Raw genomic sequence first — 22,617 nt, 5'->3', positions numbered from 1 at the left:
TTGAATAAGTAGGATTTTGCAATGTCTCAAATGTGTTTGTCATTGTTGTTTAGTGTGGTTTTACTATCTGGCACAGGTTTATGACAGTGTTGGCGTTGTTCATATGGCCACCGAAGCGTGACATGTATGGCTGTTGACTACGGTTCATTCACATGTGAGTAGGGCTGCAACAACTAATCGATTAAATCGATTATAAAAATAGTTGGCGATTCATTTAGTCATCGATTTGTTGGATCTATGCTATGCGCATGCGCAGAGGCATTTTTATTTTTAATTTTTTTAATTGTCTTATAAACCTTTATTTATAAACTGCAACATGTACAAACAGCTGAGAAACAATAATCAAAATAAGTATGGTGCCAGTATGCTGTTTTTTTCAATAAAATACTGGAAAGGATAGAAATGTAGTTTGTCTCTTTTATCCGATTATTGATCGATTAATCGAAGTAATAATCGACAAATTAATCGATTATCATATTAATCGTTAGTTGCAGCCCTACATGTGAGTAGTGTGTTGAAAGTCAAGATCATCGTCACAATGGTTAATGATCGGACGTAGAGGAATCTTGACTTGACTTTGGTAACCATAGACCAGATTTAACTCATCCAGTGGTATTAGCTCGGAGTGCTGCGGTGTGTAGTGAAGAATGTTTTGCTACCACTTGTCCTACAGGGATGATACTTGAAATAATTCTACTTTACTAATCGCCATGAAGACAAGGATTAATGATTTAGAAGTAGTTACATCACTGCTGACTAGATAGATATTAGCCGCTAGTTAGCTAGCCATGTCTTAAAGCACCTCTTCGTGAGGGCGTTTCAGTGTTATAACTTCACCTTTATCTTTAGTTATTAAGCCAAAATTTGTCCGTTCTCCCTTTTGTGTCTACACACTGTGTCTGCTTGTAAGTACTCTGTGATTGTGCACTGCCGAACATGCTCCTCTGCATGACACAACGGGTGGGGGACCGGTCTTTTTCAGAGGCGGTATAGTACCGAAAATGATTAATTAGTATCGGGGTACTATACTAATGCTGGTACATCGTACAACCCTAATCTGACCAATCTACGTCTATGAGCACAAACTGATGAAGCTTACTCGGACGAGCGGCGAAACGTCTTCCGAGACAAACCAAACAGTCCATTTGCGAACGATTGCAAAATATATCAATTATTTATTGATCAAACGACACAATTGTCGCCTGTCCTCGTGGCTCAGACCTACTTCCTGTTCCTGTCTAAAGCGCTATGCCTTCTGGGTAATGTAGCATAATAAACATTTACTTCCTAGTTTACATGTATTAAACTTAAAGTACCAATGATAGTCACACACACACTAGGTGTGGCAAAATTATTCTCTGCATTTGACCCATCCCCCTTGATCACCCCTGGGAGGTGAGGGGAGCAGTGAGCAGCAGCGGTGGCCGTGCCCGGGAATAATTTTTGTTGATTTAACCCCCAATTCCAACCCTTTATGCTGAGTTGGAATGGGTCCCATTTTTTATAGTCTTTGGTATGACTCGGCCGGGGTTTGAACTCACAACCTACCGATATCAGGGCGGACACTCTAACCACTAGGCCACTGAGTAACCAGTAGGCCACTGTATTTATATATGTGTGTAACCTTGATTTATCCAGGGGTACCTCTCTGCTTGACACTCAGCATCAAGGGTTGTAATTGGGGTTAAATCCCCAAAAATGATTCCTGGGCGCGGCCACCGCTGCTGCTCACTGCTCCCCTCACTTCCCAGGGGTGATCAAGGGTGATGGGTCAAATGCAGAGAATAATTTCGCCACACCTAGTGTGCGTGTCACAATCATTGGTACTTTAACTTTAGCTTTATTTGCAACGCTGACCTGGCAAAGAGGCAGCATTTAAATGTTAGACATGTTGAAGTCTGATGATAATATCTCATTGTCTCTCATTTACCAACAAAAATTAGCACTATAGATCGCTTCCTACAGTTCACAAACACTCCTAACGTGCGTGGATAAATGTGTTGGAACATGAACGAATGTTTAAAATGGACACATACTTTTCAAGTGTAAAACATACACAGGGAATGTCTGTAACTTGTGGACGACAGAGCAGACAGTGGACTACAAGGAAATATTTTTCCACCTTCGGGCAAAATGGAATGCCTTAGAAGTTACCCTCTTTGGCCTTTGTTTTGCTTGAAGAGATAAACACAATACTTTCACCTTGTTTCTTATCTGTACTCTCACACACACCCACACCCACACCCACACACACACACACACACACACACACACACACACACGCACACACGAACACACTTAATATTCTCTCTAGTTTTAATGATGTTAGCGTGTCGATTGAGTGAGAGTGGACAAAAGTATGTCGGTGTCCAACACACACGCCAAGTTGCATGAATGAAGTTAGTGAAAAAAGTAGTTGGTCATATTTACGATTAGAGATGTCCGCTAATGGCTTTTTTGCCGATATCCGATATTCCGATATTGTCCAACTCTTAATTACCGATTCCGATATCAACCGATACCGATATATACAGTCGTGGAATTAACACATTATTATGCCTAATTTTGTTGTGATGCCCCGCTGGATGCATTAAACAATGTAACAAGGTTTTCCAAAATAAATCAACTGAAGTTATGGAAAAAAATGCCAACATGGCACTGCCATATTTATTATTGAAGTCACAAAGTGCATTATTTTTTTTAACATGCCTCAAAATTTCTGAATTTCCCCCAGGGATCAATAAAGTACTTTCTATTCTATTCTATTCTATTCGAAAACAGCAGCTTGGAATTTGGGACATGCTCTCCCTGGGAGAGCATGAGGAGGTTGAGGTGGGCGGGGTTGGGAGGGGGCGGTGTTTGGGGTAGGGGGTAGCGGGGGGTGTATATTGTAGCGTCCCGGAAGAGTTAGTGCTGCAAGGGGTTTTGGGTATTTGTTCTGTTGTGTTTATGTTGTGTTACGGTGCGGATGTTCTCCCGAAATGTGTTTGTCATTCTTGTTTGGTGTGGGTTCACAGTGTGGCGCATATTTGTAACAGTGTTAAAGTTGTTTATACGTCCACCCTCAGTGTGACCTGTATGGCTGTTGACCAAGTATGCATCGCATTCACTTGTGTGTGTGAAAAGCCGTAGATATTATGTGACTGGGCCGGCACGCAAAGGCAGTGCCTTTAAGGTTTATTGGCGCTCTGTACTTCTCCCTACATCCGTGTAGACAGCGGCATTTCAAAAAGTAATACATTTTACTTTTTGAAACCGATACCGATAATTTTGAAACCGATACCGATAATTTCCGATATTACATTTTAAAGCATTTATCGGCAGTCCGATATTATCGGACATCCCTATTTACAATATTTATATTCATGTTATTTATCAGCTGCTTGGGAGTCGACTGCGCTTCACTGATCAAACATTATCTTCTATTTAGCAACATAGCTCTTCTTTTGTTGTTTGCTAACAGCCTTTCAGACACTTTTTACAGAGGGTCTGTTTCTCCGCAGCACTTCTCTATGTCACTAGTGTGAGTGTGTGAGTGACATGAAGAAAAGCTCTGGCTTGCCTGGTGGTTTTTATTATATATTTTTAACATGTTTCTGATTGTTACGTACACTTATATTGCACTTAATTTGACCATGCCGCTGTACATATCAGGGTACATTTTACTCACCACGTCCGACTTGGTGGTGAACTTTTGTGTTTGCAGGCTTTCAATGGCCATCCACTTGACGGGCAACTTTGCTCGTTTGTGGTCTTGAATGCTGTAGTACTCTTTGTCGTAGATGTCCCTCGCCATGCCAAAGTCGGCCACCTTCACCGTGAAGGTTTCATCCAGCCTGTGACAAGAAGATCAGGTTGACACTCAAGTCAAAATAGTACACTGCCTGGTGTTTTACGCTGCCGATTCTGATACCGATCATCATCCCCGAGTGAGGTCAGGATGATTAGAAAAATAAGTATTAACCAAATATACTGCATAAGAAGGAAATTATAAATAACTGACCAAAAATAAATACAAACCCCGTTTCCATATGAGCTGGGAAATTGTGTTAGATGTAAATATAAACGGAATACAATGATTTGCAAATCATTTTCAACCCATATTCAGTTGAATATGCTACAAAGACAACATATTTGATGTTCAAACTGATAAACATTTTGCAAATAATCATTAACTTTAGAATTTGATGCCAGCAACACGTGACAAAGAAGTTGGGAAAGGTGGCAATAAATACTGATAAAGTTGAGGAATGCTCATCAAACACTTATTTGGAACATCCCACAGGTGAACAGGCAAATTGGGAACAGGTGGGTGCCATGATTGGGTATAAAAGTAGATTCCATGAAATGCTCAGTCATTCACAAACAAGGATGGGGCGAGGGTCACCACTTTGTCAACAAATGCGTGAGCAAATTTTTGAACAGTTTAAGAAAAACCTTTCTCAACCAGCTATTGCAATGAATTTAGGGATTTCACCATATACGGTCCGTAATATCATCAAAGGGTTCAGAGAATCTGGAGAAATCACTGCACGTAAGCAACTAAGCCTGTGACCTTCGATCCCTCAGGCTGTACTGCATCAACAAGCGACATCAGTGTGTAAAGGATATCACCACATGGGCTCAGGAACACTTCAGAAACCCACTGTCAGTAACTACAGTTGGTCGCTACATATGTAAGTGCAAGTTAAAACTCTCCTATGCAAGGGGAAAACCGTTTATCAACAACACCCAGAAACGCCGTCGGCTTCGCTGGGCCTGAGCTCATCTAAGATGGACTGATACAAAGTGGAAAAGTGTTCTGTGGTCTGACGAGTCCACATTTCAAACATGTAACACAATTTCCCAACTCATATGGAAACGGGGTTTGTATACATACAATAATGTTGTACTAAAATAAATAAACTAAATTAATATATTTCTTTATTAAACGGTCAATAAAATTAAAGTGCAAATGAAAATACAGCTTCACCACTTTAGTCATAATTTTTGCGCTTGTAGGGGAACTGCACGTCTTTTGGAATTGTTTCTATCGTTCACAATCATTATGAAAGACATGACGGTGTATGGATTTATTTTAATGCATTCTAAATATCAAATACATTCGATCAAATGTCCGCTTACAATGGAGCCTATAATCCTCACGAAGAAACGAGTTGGGGGATCGGGGGGGAACAAGCGCTTTTTGTGTCGTTCTCGCCAGTTCCAGGTCCTAAATGGTGGTCAAAGTGTCCCAACTTGTCAGATTATATTTTCAGCATTCTACTGTCCAGGTGAGATGGATGATTTATGATCTACAATAAACGTACAGGGAAAAAGGAAGCAAGGAAACAGCAGATCACTCGATGATGTAAACATAGACACACACGGAAATGATTATGTCGTTGCTGTGAATAGTTTGTCTGCGTTAGCGCCTACAATAACAATATCACTAATACTTGGTTAATATCGAAGTCACGAAATGTAAATGGAGTATTATCGGCGCTTTTTCAACGGTTATTTATTGGCTCTTATGGGCGGAATAGTGTAACTCCCATTGGCTCCGCTGCGAGCAGACTTTTATTTACGTTTACTTATCATTAAGAACTCATTAAAAAAAAATCCGTCCTTCGTCATGTCTTTCATAATGATTGTGAACGAAGGGCACAATTCCAAAATAAGTACAGTTCCCCTTTAAGAAACTTCTCTATGACTTTAGGTCCAGGCGTCTTCTGTTTGCTTGATATTGTCATTACTGCCACAAGCGGTGGAAAAGTGTATTACAACTGAGTAGCGCTGCAGCCCATACGGACCACAGCTGAGAAACAGATATTTTTTGGCGGCCCTCTCAGTGGCGCCGTTGGGCTGCGACCCTATGGTTAAGAAACACTGTGCTAGAGTACATGATGATCACTCACATGCAGTTCCGTGCAGCCAGGTCTCTGTGCACAAACTTCTTCTGAGCTAAATACTGCATCCCCTTGGCAACCTGCAGTCCAAAGCCGACCAGGTCTTTCACAGTTGGATTCTGTGTTGGACACCGGCAATTACAAAAAGACAGCAAGGAAAACTACCGACAGTCACAAGTTCCACTTTACCCTCTGAGGCGAGCGGATGAAATGTCGCACATCCCCGTGCGTCATGTAAGGCAGAACCACAAGGGGGAGCCCTTCTTTAGGCAGCATGATGCCGAGCAGCGAGAGAATGTTTGGATGGTGGAAGCCCTTCATGATGATCCCCTCCTTGAGAAACTGGTCCACCTCCTTTAAATCTGTGATGCCTGTTGTTGTGACACAAGTCATACTTGATCAAACATGCTCATATAATTACATTTCATAATCATAAAACATACGGTTCAGGGATTTAACAGTACAGTGGATCTCCTGCTTGTTGCTGTCTTTCAGATATCCATGATAAACCGTCCCAAAGTGGCCTACATGAGAAGAAAACCAAATGAAGAAAAAAAACCTTGAGGGTGCAACACAACAAGTCAGGTCCAAAAGACTCGCCTTTCCCAATAATTTGGCTATCTTCAACTCTGAGCATCTCAGCGGGGATGAGGACATCTTTGACCTCCTCCAGCAGGTCTGAGTTGAGGCTGACCATGGAGATGTTGTCCTGCGGCATCAGTGGAACAGACAGGTGGTCGTGGCTGGCGGCGTACAGCATACCTTGGAAGGCCAATCCTCCTGAAGTCGTCGTCTGGTTGGAGGCTGGTTGAAAGAAAACACGTAAAACTAAATTCTCTTTTACCGCTTCGCAGCTGTAATGATTGATGAGTCATTTATCCATTTGTATAGGGTCAGCATATGTACGCTATTGCATAATCGGATAATCAGATGCATGTCGATGGACAGAGACAATTTCTTCCAACACAACAGGGCAGCAGAGGTGAGTCTTGATTGTTAACATTTTACGTGGAATTATCTTCCACCCCTCCATTATGAAACTACAATATCACAGTAAATGTTGGAATCTATCTTTCCTTAAAGGCCTACTGAAACCCACTACTACCGACCACGCAGTCTGATAGTTTATATATCAATGATGAAATCTTAACATTGCCACACATGCCAATACGGCCGGGTTAGATTAGTAAAGTGCAATTTTAAATTTCCCGCGAAATATTCTGCTGAAAACGTCTCGGTATGATGACGTTTGTGCGTGACGTCACGGATTGGACACCATTGTGACCAGCTACTAAGTCGTCTGTTTTCATCGCAAAATTCCACAGTATTCTGGACATCTGTGTTGGTGAATCTTTTGCAATTTGTTTAATGAACAATGAAGACAGCAAAGAAGAAAGCTGTAGGTGGGATCGGTGTATTAGCGGCTGGCTGCAGCAACACAACCAGGAGGACTTTGAGTTGGATAGCAGACGCGCTACCGTGAGTACGCAGCTTTGGCTTCCAAACATTTGATCGCTTGCCCGTACGTGCGTGCCGCTATGTGCATGCCACGTACGTAACTTTGGGGAAATATATGTGCTGAATGAACTTTACGGAGGTGAACGGTACTTTGGGCTGTGGGATTGAGTGTGTTGTGCGGGTGTTTGAGTTGTATTGGTGGGTTATATGGACGGGAGGAGGAGGTGTTTGTTATGCGGATTAATTTGTGGCATATTAAATATAAGCCTGGTTGTGTTGTGGCTAATAGAGTATATGTCTTGTGTTTATTTACTGTTTTAGTCATTCCCAGCTGAATATCAGGTCCCACCCGCCTCTCACAGCATCTTCCCTATCTGAATCGCTTCCACTGCCCTCTAATCCTTCACTCTCACTTTCCTCAATCTTTCATCCTCGTTCAAATTAATGGGGTAATCGTCGTTTTCTCGGTCCGAATCGCTCACGCTGCTGGTGTCCATGATTGAAAACAATGTGCAGATGTGAGGAGCTCTACAACCTGTGACGTCACGCTACTTCCGGTACAGGCAAGGCTTTTTTTTATCAGCGACCAAAAGTTGCGAACTTTATCGTCGATGTTCTCTACTAAATCCTTTCAGCAAAAATATGGCAATATCGCGAAATGATCAAGTATGACACAGAATGGATCTGCTATCCCCGTTTAAGTAAGAACATTTCATTTCAGTAGGCCTTTAAATAAACTACAGCTCCATTGTGACGGCACCACTCATGCAGCCCCAGATCATGATGCTACCAGTGCCATGCTTCACTAAAAAGCGAAGGGTTTCCTGATGTGATATTGATATTGTATATCGGTCTGATATAATCAAAATAACGAGTATCAGATTATATGTAAAATGTGTGATATGATGTCGAATACAAGCAGTCCTGTGCAAAGCTGGACAGCCGGTTAACATCTAAATGTCCTCCAATAAGGTTGGTCTTTCTTTGTATTTTAGTGAAGTCATTTACAAAAAGTAAACATGTTAGGCTATAGGCTACAAGAAGCTAGCAGCTACACAACACAACAATAGGACACAATAGCACACAAGCTAGACAAATGTAATAATAATTTAACAATATTGCAGTGTTGGCCCTGTGATGAGGTGGCGACTTGTCCAGGGTGTACCCCCAACTTCCGCCCGTGTGCAGATGGGATAAGCTCCAGCACCTCCCGCGACCCCGTAAGGGACAAGTGGTAGAAAATGGATGGATGGATGGATGCAAAACAGCACATTTGTCAATATAAACAGTATCAAATAACTATAGTTGCATATTACTTACACATACAAAGTATCCAAGGCAGAAGCGCACTAGAAAGTATCCGGTAACAAACATGTCCGCATCATTCAACTTATGCTATTAATTGTGACTACTTCGTGTCACCAAAAAACAATTACTACTCCATTTATAAACGGTTGATTTATATAGGCTAGTAAGGTAAAGTTTTGTACGTGACACAAATGTCACACTAACATCATGTGACACCTCTGGGAAGGCTGCAGAAGCAAGATAGCCGAAACATGTCAGGTACAAAACTTTACCTTACTAGCCTATATAAATCAACCGTTTATAAATACACATTAGTAGGCTAAATGAACCTCTTCAACAAATTACTACTCCAATTCATCTTTAAGGCAGCGTAAGTCCATACCAGACAGTTAATAGGCCAGTGTTTTTCATAACTATCCTTGTTCTCTGTTTGACTAAGTTCACTTGATCAAACCTTTTCTAACATTCCACACTACAAAATATTAAATGTTTGTAAAATTCACGCAGATATCTTATCAGCTCAATATCACACCTCCCTACTACTTAGACAAGAATGGCTGAGTGGATTATATAATGTATCTGTACTGTTGAAAAAGCCATACAGTGACTACTCTAAAGTACCTCCAAGTTTGATTTGTATATTACATTATCAATTAAGGAGAAATGATGCACTAATAATGGTTGCTGAAAAGTGGGCTGGTGTAGATTGATCCCATCTAGAAACGATCAGAGGGGAATATGGCATTGATGTCTCACTCTGTCTGTAGTCGCCGGTCGGGGACAGGTCATCATGCACGCCCAAGCGACTCCTGGACAGCCTGCTTGATAAACGATTCTCTATGATGGCTGAAAGCACAAATGTGATCACTAAGTACTGCTGAAAGGAAACAACCAAGAAGACAGAAAATAGGACAACTTCCTTTCCTCACCTCTCTTCTTTTTCTTCAAATGAGTCATCGCAATTAAGGCGATTCCAGCGCCTACCACTGAGGCGAAGATGATACCCAGCACAATGCCGGCGATGATTGAATAGTTATTGACGTCCTCATAGAGGACAGTGCCGACGTCATGGAGGTCCCCGTTTACAGAGACCTATGGCGGCAGATCATTCTTGTGAGTCGTTCGTAAGATGTTCATCGGCCACAATATTAGGCAGGGGTGTACCAGTCTAATATTGAAATCAGATATGGATTCGATATCATCAAAAAGTAATCAAGTATGTGATTATATAGAACATATAAAATGTGTGATATAAAGTCCGAAACAAGCAGTCCTGCAGCGTGTTTACTTGCGCAAACTTGGACAGCCAGTAAGCATCTAAATGTCCTCCAATAAGCACACAAGGTTGGACTTTTCTTCTATTTTAGTCAAATCATTTACAAAAGGTAAACATGGTAGGCTAAAGGCTACTAGGAGCTGGCAGCTACACAACAGCTGAGCACTCAATAGCACACAAACTAAACATACGTAATAACTAAACAATATTGCAGACTAAAACAGAACGTTATCAATGTAAACAAGTATCATATAATAACACTTGGATATTACTTACACATACAAAGTCTGCAAGGCAGAAGCGTACTAAAAAGTATCCAGTAACAAACCTGTCCGCATCATTCAATTTATGTCATTTAGTTATGAGCTTTACTTCATAAATTATTGGTGTCACCAAAACCAATTACCACTCTACATCAAATTAAAGACAACATAAGTCCATTCTGAACGGTTAATAATAAATAGGTTAGTGTTCTTCATATCTACCATTTCTTCTCTGTTTGACTAATTTCAGTTGATCAAAGCTTTTATAACATTCCACACTACTAAATAATACAAGTATGACTGATTCCTGCTGATATCGTATCGGACAATACTAAAAGCTTCAATATAGTTATTGTATTGGAAGTAAAAAAAATGTATCAAGACATGCCTATAGTAAGGGTGCGGCTGCACATCTAATTTCATCCAATATGTGAGCTGAATTAAAAAGTATGCCTTTAAAAATGGTGCAGCTCCAAGTTTGGATAGCTTACTATCTCACCCTGACAGGAAGTCCCTCACTGGGGATGACATGGTTCTTCGGAAGCCTGCAGGTCAGCTCATTCGACAGAACCTGAGCATGACAGTCCACACCCCCGATGGTCATACTGATCTTCATGCACGAGTTGACTGTATTCAGTTTCCGATGCTGTTAAGATAATATTCAAAGTTTGTTATTATATACTGTGTTTTATGCAGCTTTGACAGCGTGCAAACCTACGTGCAGTGAAACCTCATTTTCTCCAGGTTTGAGGAGCAACATGTTGTCGTCGTTTTCAAACGGGATGACTTTGGCGTCGGGATGGTAGTCAAAACGGCTACTCCACAAGTTTCTTTTTCCATCCATGTGAATGAAGATCTCTCCAGTGTCGGACGTGTCCTCCAGCATGTCATATGGCAGGAGTACAGGGGCAAAGCACTCCATATGTGTGGCATTCCTGGTGCCGTTACATTCCTGAAAGAAAATGTATCGTCATTGATTTTGTCCTTTTTTAATGGCATCACCAGTGAGCGCTATGTTAAATATTAGGTCATAGCGTACATAAAGTAAATAACGTGTATACAAGGTAAAGAACACGTAAATAAAGTAAAGAACACGTTAATAAAGTTACAACCATGTACATAAAGTAAAGAACACGTACATAAAGTAAAGAACCCGTACATAAGTTAAAGAACACGTATTTAAAGTTAAGAACATTTACGTTAAGTAAAACACACAAAATATAAAGTAAATAACACGTACATTAAGTAAAGAACAAACACGTACTTAAAGTAAAGAACGTGTACATAAGGTAAAGAACACGTGCATAAGTTAAAGAACACATATATAAGGTAAAGGACATGTACATAAAGTTACAACCATGCACATAAAGTAAAGAACACGTATATAAAGTAAAGAACACATACATAAATTAAAGAACGTGTACATAAGGTAAAGAACATGTACATAAAGAATGAACACGCATATATAGTAACAACCATGTACATAAAGTAAAGAACATGTCTATAAAGTAACAACCATGTACATAAAGTAAAGAACGTGTACATAAGGTAAAGAACGTGTACATCAAGTAAAGAACACGTACGTAAAGTAAAGAACACGTACATAAGGTAAAGAACATGTACATAAAGATAAAGTAAAGAACGTGTACATAATGTAAAGGACATGTACATAAAGTAAAGAACACATATATATTGTAACAACCATGTACATAAAGTAAAGAACACATACATAAAGTAAAGAACGTATACGTAAAGTAAAGAACACGTACAATATATGAAGTATCAACCATGTAAATAAAGTAAAGAACACATACATAAAGTACAGAGTGTGTACGTAAAGTAAAGAACGCGTGCATTAAGTAAATAGCGTGTACATCATGTAAAGAACACGTACATACTAGTGGTTAGAGTGTCCGCCCTGAGATCGGTAGGTTGTGAGTTCAAACCCCGGCCGAGTCATACCAAAGACTATAAAAATGGGACCCATTACCTCCCTGCTTGACACTCAGCATCAAGGGTTGGAATTGGGGGGTTAAATCACCAAAAAATGATTCCCGGGCGCAGCCACCGCTGCTGCTCACTGCTCCCCTCACCTCCCAGGGGTTGATCAAGGGTGATGGGTCAAATGCAGATAATAATTTCACCACACCTAGTGTGTGTGTGACAATCATTGGTACTTTAACTTTATAAGGTAAAGAACACGTACATAAAGTAAATAACGTGTACATCAGGTAAAGAACACATACATAAAGTAAAGAACATGTATCTAAAGTTACAACCATGTACATAACGTAAAGAACACGTACATAAAGCAAAGAACATTTATATAAAGAACACATACATAATCTAAAGAATGTGTACATAAGGCAAAAAACATGTACATAAAGTAAAGAACATGCACATCAAGTAAAGAACATGTACATAAAGTAAAGAACACGTACATCAAGTAAAGAACATGTACATAAAGTAAATAATATGTACATAACGTAAAAAAACATGTAAATAAAGTAAAGAACACGGACGGACATAAAGTAAAAAACATGAACATCAAGTAAAGAACACATACATAAAATAAAGAACACGTACATAAAGTAAAGAACACGTACATAAAGTAAAGAACATAAACATCAAGTAAAGAACACAAACATAAAATAAAGAACATGTACATAAAGTAAAGAACACGTACATAAAGTAAAGAACATGAATATCAAGTAAAGAACATGAACATCAAGTAAAGAACACATACATAAAATAAAGAACATGTACATAAAGTAAAGAACACATACATAAAGTAAAGAACATGAACATCAAGTAAAGAACACAAACATAAAATAAAGAACACATACATAAAGTAAAGAACATGAACATCAAGTAAAGAACACAAACATAAAATAAAGAACACGTACATAAAGTAAAGAACACGTGCATAAACTGAAGAACACGTACATAAAGTACAGAACATGAAAATCAAGTAAAGAACACGTACATAAAGTAAAGAACACGTACATAAAGTATATAACACGTACATAAAATAAAGAACACGTACATAAAGTAAAGAACATGAACATCAAGTAAAGAACACAAACATAAAATAAAGAACACGTACATAAAGTAAAGAACACGTGCGTAAAGTGAAGAACACGTACATAAAGTACAGAACATGAAAATCAAGTAAAGAACATGTACATAAAGTAAAGAACACGTACATAAAGTAAAGAACACGTACATAAAGTAAAGAACATGAACTTCAAGTAAAGAACACATACATAAAATAAAGAACACGTACATAAAGTAAAGAACACGTACATAAAGTAAAGAACGTGACCATCAAGTAAAGAACACGTACATAAAGTAAAGAACATGTACATAAAGTAAAGAACACGTATATAAAGTAAAGAACATGTACATAAAGTAAAGAACACGTACATAAAGTAAAGAACACGTACATAAAGTAAAGAACTTGAACATCAAGTAAAGAACACATACATAAAATAACGAACACGTACATAAAGTAAAGAACATGAACATCAAGTAAAGAACACATACATAAAAAAAAGAATACGTACATAAAGTAAAGAACATGAACATCAAGTAAAGAACACATACATAAAATAAAGAACATGTACATAAAGTAAAGAACACGTACATAAAGTAAAGAACATGAATATCAAGTAAAGAACATGAACATCAAGTAAAGAACACATACATAAAATAAAGAACACGTACATAAAGTAAAGAACATGAACATCAAGTAAAGAACAGAAACATAAAATAAAGAACACATACATAAAGTAAAGAACATGAACATCAAGTAAAGAACACAAACATAAAATAAAGAACATGTACATAAAGTAAAGAACACGTACATAAAGTAAAGAACATGAATATCAAGTAAAGAACATGAACATCAAGTAAAGAACACATACATAAAATAAAGAACACGTACATAAAGTAAAGAACACGTACATAAAGTAAAGAACATGAACATCAAGTAAAGAACACAAACATAAAATAAAGAACACATACATAAAGTAAAGAACATGAACATCAAGTAAAGAACACAAACATAAAATAAAGAACACGTACATAAAGTAAAGAACACGTGCATAAACTGAAGAACACGTACATAAAGTACAGAACATGAAAATCAAGTAAAGAACACGTACATAAAGTAAAGAACACGTACATAAAGTATATAACACGTACATAAAATAAAGAACACGTACATAAAGTAAAGAACATGAACATCAAGTAAAGAACACAAACATAAAATAAAGAACACATACATAAAGTAAAAAACATGAACATCAAGTAAAGAACACAAACATAAAATAAAGAACACGTACATAAAGTAAAGAACACGTGCATAAAGTGAAGAACACGTACATAAAGTACAGAACATGAAAATCAAGTAAAGAACATGTACATAAAGTAAAGAACACGTACATAAAGTAAAGAACACGTACATAAAGTAAAGAACATGAACTTCAAGTAAAGAACACATACATAAAATAAAGAACACGTACATAAAGTAAAGAACACGTACATAAAGTAAAGAACGTGACCATCAAGTAAAGAACACGTACATAAAGTAAAGAACATGTACATAAAGTAAAGAACACGTATATAAAGTAAAGAACATGTACATAAAGTAAAGAACACGTACATAAAGTAAAGAACACGTACATAAAGTAAAGAACTTGAACATCAAGTAAAGAACACATACATAAAATAACGAACACGTACATAAAGTAAAGAACATGAACATCAAGTAAAGAACACATACATAAAAAAAAGAATACGTACATAAAGTAAAGAACATGAACATCAAGTAAAGAACACATACATAAAATAAAGAACATGTACATAAAGTAAAGAACACGTACATAAAGTAAAGAACATGAATATCAAGTAAAGAACATGAACATCAAGTAAAGAACACATACATAAAATAAAGAACACGTACATAAAGTAAAGAACACGTACGTAAAGTAAAGAACATGAACATCAAGTAAAGAACAGAAACATAAAATAAAGAACACATACATAAAGTAAAGAACATGAACATCAAGTAAAGAACACAAACATAAAATAAAGAACACGTACATAAAGTAAAGAACACGTGCATAAAGTGAAGAACACGTACATAAAGTAAAGAACATGAAAATCAAGTAAAGAACACGTACATAAAGTAAAGAACACGTACATAAAGTAAAGAACATGAACATCAAGTAAAGAACACATACATAAAGTAAAGAACACGTACATAAAGTAAAGAACATGAACATCAAGTAAAGAACACATACATAAAATAAAGAACACTTACATAAAGTAAAGAACATGAACATCAAGTAAAGAACACATACATAAAATAAAGAACATGTACATAAAGTAAAGAACACGTACATAAAGTAAAGAACATGAATATCAAGTAAAGAACATGAACATCAAGTAAAGAACACATACATAAAATAAAGAACATGTACATAAAGTAAAGAACACGTACATAAAGTAAAGAACACGTACATAAAGTAAAGAACATGAACATCAAGTAAAGAACCTGAACATCAAGTAAAGAACATGAACATCAAGTAAAGAACACATACATAAAATAAAGAACACGTACATAAAGTAAAGAACATGAACATCAAGTAAAGAACATGAACATCAAGTAAAGAACACATACATAAAATAAAGAACACGTACATAAAGTAAAGAACCTGAACATCAAGTAAAGAACATGTCCATCAAGTAAAGAACACATACATAAAATAAAGAACACGTACATAAAGTAAACTTACCAGTACTTTTAGTTCCCTTTTGTGTTTTTTGGAAGTGTACTGTACTACAGTTTTTTGTGCGGAGTCAAGACTTTGACCCTCAATCAGCAGCCTGGAGCCGCTGAACGACAGCAGAAACAAAACAACACACACGCAACGTTTACTTCCATTCGTGTACAATTCCTGCATTGTTGTAGTATTTTTCCTACGTCCTACCTGATGAAACTGCAGTTAGGATACACAGAAGCGATGACTGGGTTTGTTTTGTACACAAACGTCTTCGTAGTAGTGACCTGAAAGTTGTCAATGACTACTTTGACAGAAACATTTCCCACACTTGAGGCAGCCTCAGTGACACACTCCATCCAAGACCAGGTGCTGCTGTTGGCTGCAGTTGCAACGCTACACACAGGAACACGTTGAACTACATCCTTTTTCTTTTTTTGTACAAAGAAATACTCATGCGATGCTCACCTTTGAATCTGACACTTTTTGTCAGCAATGAAAGCTTCTCTCTGCATCCCAGAATCAAGATAGCTGCCTGTCAGCGTGACCAGAGTCCCTCCAAACATAGGACCGTATTCTGGTTTGATCTGTGTGATGCTAGGCTCCTAATAGATGGAACATTTGCTTCTGTCACTTCACCGTCTAATTCATGTGCATCATACACAAAATGCTTTAAATAAGGCCTCTGTTCGATCATCTACAGCAGGGGTCCCGAAACCTTTTTGATACGGGGGCCGCATTGGGTTAAAAAAATGTGTATATATATATATATATATATATATATATATATATATACAGCCCGGCCCCTGGCCAAATTTATATATATATATATATATATATATATATATATATATATATATATATATATATATATATATATATATATATATATATATATATATATATATGTATATATATGTATATACAGTATATATATATATACAATATATATATATATATATATATATATATATATATATATATATATATATATATATATATATATATATATATATATATATATATATATATATATATATTCAGAGCGCGATGATGTCATGTTATCAATGGGAAAATGCATTTTTAGACAATATGATTTGCCTGAGCGGCTAGAGTGAATGCAAGGCAAACTTGGTCAATAGCCATACAGGTCACACTGAGGGTGCCCGTATAAACAACTTTAACACTGTTACTAATATGCGCCACACTGTGAACCCACACCAAACAAGAATGACAAACACATTTCGGGAGAACATCCGCACCGTAACACAACATAAACACAACAGAACAAATACCCAGAACCCCTTGCAGCACTAACTCTTCCGGGACGCTACAATATATACCCCCCGCTTCCCCCTAAACCCCCCCCCCCACACACACACACCTCAACCCCGCCCACCTCAACCTCCTCATGCGCTCTCAGGGAGAGCATGTCTCAAATTCCAAGCTGTTTTGAGGCATGTTCAAAAAAAATAAAGCACTTTGTGACTTCAATAATAAATATGGCAGTGCCATGTTGGCATTTTTTTCCATAACTTGAGTTGATTTATTTTGGAAAACCTTGTTACATTGTTTAATGCATCCAGCGGGGCATCACAACAAAATTAGACATAATAATGTGTTAATTCCACGACTGTATATATAGGTATCAGTTAATATCGGAATTGGTAATTAAGAGTTGGACAATATCGGAATATCGGATATCAGCAAAAAAGCCATTATCAGACATCTCTAATATATATATATATATATATATATATATATATATATATATATTAGGGCTGTGAATCTTTGGGTGTCCCACGATTCGATTCAAAATCGATTTTTTTTTCTTCAATTCAACACGATTCTCGATTCAAAAACGATTTTTTACCGATTCAAAAGGATTCTCTATTCATTCAATACATAGGATTTCAGCAGGATCTACCCCAGTCTGCTGACATGCAAGCAGAGTAGTAGATTTTTGTAAAAAGCTTTTATAATTGTAAAGGACAATGTTTTATCAACTGATTGCAATAATGTACATTTGTTTTAACTATTAAATGAACCAAAAATATGACTTATTTTATCTTTGTGAAAATATTGGACACGGTGTGTTAGATAGATAGTACGTTATTGGTTCCTTCAGGAGAGTTCCCTCAGGAAAAAAAAACGTGTGTTGTCAAACTTATGAGATGCGATGCAAGTGTAAGCCACTGTGACACTATTGTTCTTTTTTTTTTTTTTTATAAATGTCTAATGATAATGTCAATGAGGGATTTTTAATCACTGCTATGTTGAAATTGTAACTAATATTGATACTGTTGTTGATAATATTCATTTTTGTTTCACTACTTTTGGTTTGTTCTGTGTCGTGTTTGTGTCTCCTCTCAATTGCTCTGTTTATTGCTGTTCTGAGTGTTGCTGGGTCGGGTTTGGTTTTGGAATTGGATTGCATTGTTATGGTATTGCTGTGTATTGTTTTGTTGGATTGATTAATTAAAAAAAAATAAAATAAATAAAAAATAAAAAATAAAAAAAATAAAATAAAAATAGATTTTTTAAAAATGAGAATCGATTCTGAATCGCACCACGTGAGAATCGCGATTCGAATTTGAATCAATTTTTTACCACACCCCTAATATATATATTTTATTTTTTGTATTGTTATTTTTTTTTATAAAGCTTGGGACTTCCTGCAGGCCGTAGTTTGAGGACCCCTCATCTACAGTTACGGGGGCGTGTCAACAAAAGCACAAAACCACTGATGTGTGGAAATATTGTGCGGTCATAGAACAATGGCATTAACATCCGTGGGTGTAGGCAACCTCCTGATGTGTGGTTTATTAACACAGCAAAATAGCTGGCAAGGACTTCACGCAGCTGAGATAGGCTCCAGCACCCCCTACGACCCCGAAAAAGGGACAAGCGGTAGAAAATGGATGGACGGACTTCACGATACAGTATTGGAATATTGCAATGTATTGTTACATTTTTACATAGTTAAGTGATGAATTTAAAATAATTTTTTTTTTTTGTTTATTTGCGATGACACAATCACGCCAACTAACACAAATTCAACCAATCCACATAGATTGTGTGCGGCCTCGCAACTTCTTCATCCAATTCCTGCAACTTCCTCGCGCAGTTTGGCCAATCAGCGTCATTTTCACCAATCAAATGTGTCTCTAAGCGGTGCTTAAACGCGAACGTAGACTGTCTAATCAAAACCTATGTTTGTCAACTATTTAATAATGAAACAGCACAATTGCTGTCTTCCTGCACAGCTCAGACCTACTTCCTGTTCCTGTCTTCAGGGTAATGTAGTGTAGTTTCCTAATGAAGCCTTAGCTTGACGCTCCTCTACTTTCTCCTGCTCCTGCTTGCTGCGGCAACAACAACAAAAACTCCCAAAACTTGTGAACTTTCATTCAAAAACGTCAAACAATAACGATGTGGGAAAAAATGCAATTAAACGGTTACATATTCTTCACTGTATTGAAGCAGTATAAAATAGTACGATATCGAATTATTCACACAAATGTAATAATTACAAATAAAGTGTGCCTTATAATTATTCTAAGCATGCAATATATAAATTTTCGTGTTACTCAAAGTAAATAGTCCCTTTTGGCTGAATAAACATAAAACACCTTCCATAGAATGTAAATTAACTTAAATAGCATTTAGGCTCCTACGTGTAGTACATAAACATTTACTTTCCAGATTAAATCTATTTATGTATTTATTTGACATGTATTCATCCAGTGTAAGAACACAATTGCATTTGCAATGCTGACCTAGCAAAGAGGCAGCATTTACATGTTAGAGATGTTGAAGTGTGATGATAATCGCTCATAGTCTATCATTTACCAACAAAGATTAGCGCTATAGATGGCATTCGGCAGTTCACAAATGCGCTTAACATGCAGGAGTAAATGTGTTGGAACATAAATGAATTAAGATGGACACTTCTTTTCAAGTGTAAAACATACACAGAGAATGTCTGCAACTTGTGGAAGACGGAGCAGACATCGGACAAGGAAGCATTTGGTGGTGTTTTTTCTGTAAATATAATTAATCAATATTATTATTAGTTCTAGTTCATTACAATGACAATGAGTATGTGCTTTTACTGCCATCTAGTGCCTACTTTTAAACATGGAGTAAATCGTCAATACAGTATTTGTTTTCCAATTTATGTTGAAATCTGTGCATCTTTTTGAGATTTAAGGTTACAGGGAACATTTAAAACACTGATAACAAATTCATAAAATCATAAGTGGTTTCAATGTTATCACAAAAAAAAAAAGCATCAAAATGTTGAATTTTTTTGAGAAGCTGGTTCGAATTCAACCATTTTAGGCAGAAAGGGACAAGCGGTACAAAATGAATGGATGGATGGATGGATGGCCGCAACAATCACAAAAAAGCCTGGAGTGGCCTTTTTGTACACTAGATGAGTGGTTCACAAACTTTTTCCAACAAATACCACCTCAGAAAAAACGTGGCTCTCCAAGTACCACCATAATGATCAACATTAAACTACAGTAGCGCAGTAGGCCTAAGTATTTATTAAAAATAAGGCAGAGGTTTTATTTAAGAAGTATATTCAACATTTTTGGCCATTGTAACATTGCACACAGTTTAACGGTAACACTATGTTTGAATATAGGAAAATAAAACACTGTACTTTAATCAAGGGATTCTTTGGTGTACCAGTAGATAAAGCCCGCGTACCACTAGTAGTACACGTACCACAGTTTGAGAATCCCTGCTCTAGATGATTATTTTTGTTTAATAATTCATTGGACACACAAAGTCAAAAACAGTGTAAGTCAAATGATCCATTATATGTGTTGCATTTGCACAGAGAGTTTCTTGCCACTTAAATGTGAAAAAAAAATCCTCTGCTTCTTAACTGCCAACTTCTTGTACTGCCTTGCTCACCATTAACTTCGGTACAACGAGGTAGCAGTACAGCGACACTTTGTGGAGTGGAGGTGGAGAAATTGTCCTTCAGTTTCAAACGGCCCAAAGCATGACTTTAAAACATCCATCCATCCATCCATCTTCTTCCGCTTATCCGAGGTCGGGTCGCGGGGGCAGCAGCTTAAGCAGGGAAGCCCAGACTTCCCTCTCCCCAGCCACTTTGTCCAGCTCCTCCCGGGGGATCCCGAGGCGTTCCCAGGCCAGCCGGGAGACACAGTCTTCCCAACGTGTCTTGGGTCTTCCCCGTGGCCTCTTACCGGTCGGACGTGCCCTAAACACCTCCCTAGGGAGGCGTTCGGGTGGCATCCTGACCAGATGCCCGAACCACCTCATCTGGCTCCTCTCGATGTGGAGGAGCAGCGGCTTTACTTTGAGCTCCCCCCGGATGGCAGAGCTTCTCACCCTATCTCTAAGGGAGAGCCCCGCCACCCGGCGGAGGAAACTCATTTCGGCCGCTTGTACCCGTGATCTTGTCCTTTCGGTCATAACCCAAAGCTCATGACCATAGGTGAGGATGGGAACGTAGATCGACCGGTAAATTGAGAGCTTTGCCTTCCGGCTCAGCTCCTTCTTCACCACAACGGATCGATACAGCGTCCGCATTACTGAAGACGCCGCACCGATCCGCCTGTCGATCTCACGATCCACTCTTCCCTCACTCGTGAACAAGACTCCGAGGTACTTGAACTCCTCCACTTGGGGCAGGGTCTCCTCCGCAACCCGGAGATGGCACTCCACCCTTTTCCGGGCGAGAACCATGGATTCGGACTTGGAGGTGCTGATTTTCATCCCAGTCGCTTCACACTCAGCTGCGAACCGATCCAGCGAGAGCTGAAGATCCTGGCCAGATGAATCCATCAGGACCACATCTGCAAAAAGCAGAGACGTAATCCTGCAGCCACCAAACCAGATCCCCTCAACGCCTTGACTGCGCCTAGAAATTCTGTCCATAAAAGTTATGAACAGAATCGGTGACAAAGGGCAGCCTTGGCGGAGTCCAACCCTCACTGGAAACGTGTCCGACTTACTGCCGGCAATGCGGACCAAACTCTGGCACTGATCATACAGGGAGCGGACCGCCACAATCAGACAGTCCGATACCCCATACTCTCTGAGCACTCCCCACAGGACTTCCAGAGGGACACGGTCGAATGCCTTCTCCAAGTCCACAAAGCACATGTAGACTGGTTGGGCAAACTCTCATGCACCCTCAAGGACCCTGCCGAGAGTATAGAGCTGGTCCACAGTTCCACGACCAGGACGAAAACCACACTGTTCCTCCTGAATCCGAGGTTCGACTATCCGCCGTAGCCTCCTCTCCAGCACACCTGAATAGACCTTACCGGGAAGGCTGAGGAGTGTGATCCCACGATAGTTAGAACACACCCTCCGGTTCCCCTTCTTAAAGAGAGGAACCACCACCCCGGTCTGCCAATCCAGAGGTACCGCCCCCGATGTCCACGCGATGCTGCAGAGTCTTGTCAACCAAGACAGCCCCACAGCATCCAGAGCCTTAAGGAACGCCGGGCGGATCTCATCCACCCCCGGGGCCTTGCCACCGAGGAGCTTTTTAACTACCTCAGCAACCTCAGCCCCAGAAATAGGAGAGCCCACCACAGATTCCCCAGGAACTACTTCCTCATAGGAAGACGTGTTGGTGGGATGGA

The 22,617-nt window shown here is 38.6% G+C and overlaps 1 protein-coding gene across 2 annotated transcripts in view; it reads right to left on the bottom strand.

The window, feature by feature from the left end:
• Positions 1 to 22,617, bottom strand: part of LOC133651268 (macrophage-stimulating protein receptor-like) — a 65,362-nt gene that overhangs the window by 6,047 nt on the left and 36,698 nt on the right. For both annotated transcript variants that reach the window (XM_062049325.1, XM_062049327.1), the window contains exons 8-19: positions 16,448 to 16,584; positions 16,190 to 16,375; positions 15,995 to 16,094; positions 10,912 to 11,145; positions 10,693 to 10,839; positions 9,584 to 9,746; positions 9,411 to 9,500; positions 6,489 to 6,692; positions 6,332 to 6,412; positions 6,078 to 6,259; positions 5,898 to 6,007; positions 3,671 to 3,836 (exon numbers count right to left, since the gene is read on the bottom strand). In XM_062049325.1, the coding sequence (XP_061905309.1) occupies positions 3,671 to 3,836; positions 5,898 to 6,007; positions 6,078 to 6,259; positions 6,332 to 6,412; positions 6,489 to 6,692; positions 9,411 to 9,500; positions 9,584 to 9,746; positions 10,693 to 10,839; positions 10,912 to 11,145; positions 15,995 to 16,094; positions 16,190 to 16,375; positions 16,448 to 16,584 (1,800 nt within the window). The remainder of the gene's footprint in view (positions 1 to 3,670; positions 3,837 to 5,897; positions 6,008 to 6,077; positions 6,260 to 6,331; positions 6,413 to 6,488; positions 6,693 to 9,410; positions 9,501 to 9,583; positions 9,747 to 10,692; positions 10,840 to 10,911; positions 11,146 to 15,994; positions 16,095 to 16,189; positions 16,376 to 16,447; positions 16,585 to 22,617) is intronic.

The sequence above is a fragment of the Entelurus aequoreus genome, linkage group LG01 (genome assembly GCF_033978785.1).
Source record: "Entelurus aequoreus isolate RoL-2023_Sb linkage group LG01, RoL_Eaeq_v1.1, whole genome shotgun sequence".
Taxonomy (NCBI): Eukaryota; Metazoa; Chordata; class Actinopteri; order Syngnathiformes; family Syngnathidae; genus Entelurus; species Entelurus aequoreus.
The sequence above is the reverse complement of the archived record's forward strand: the minus strand, read 5'-3'. Positions and strand labels throughout refer to the sequence as shown.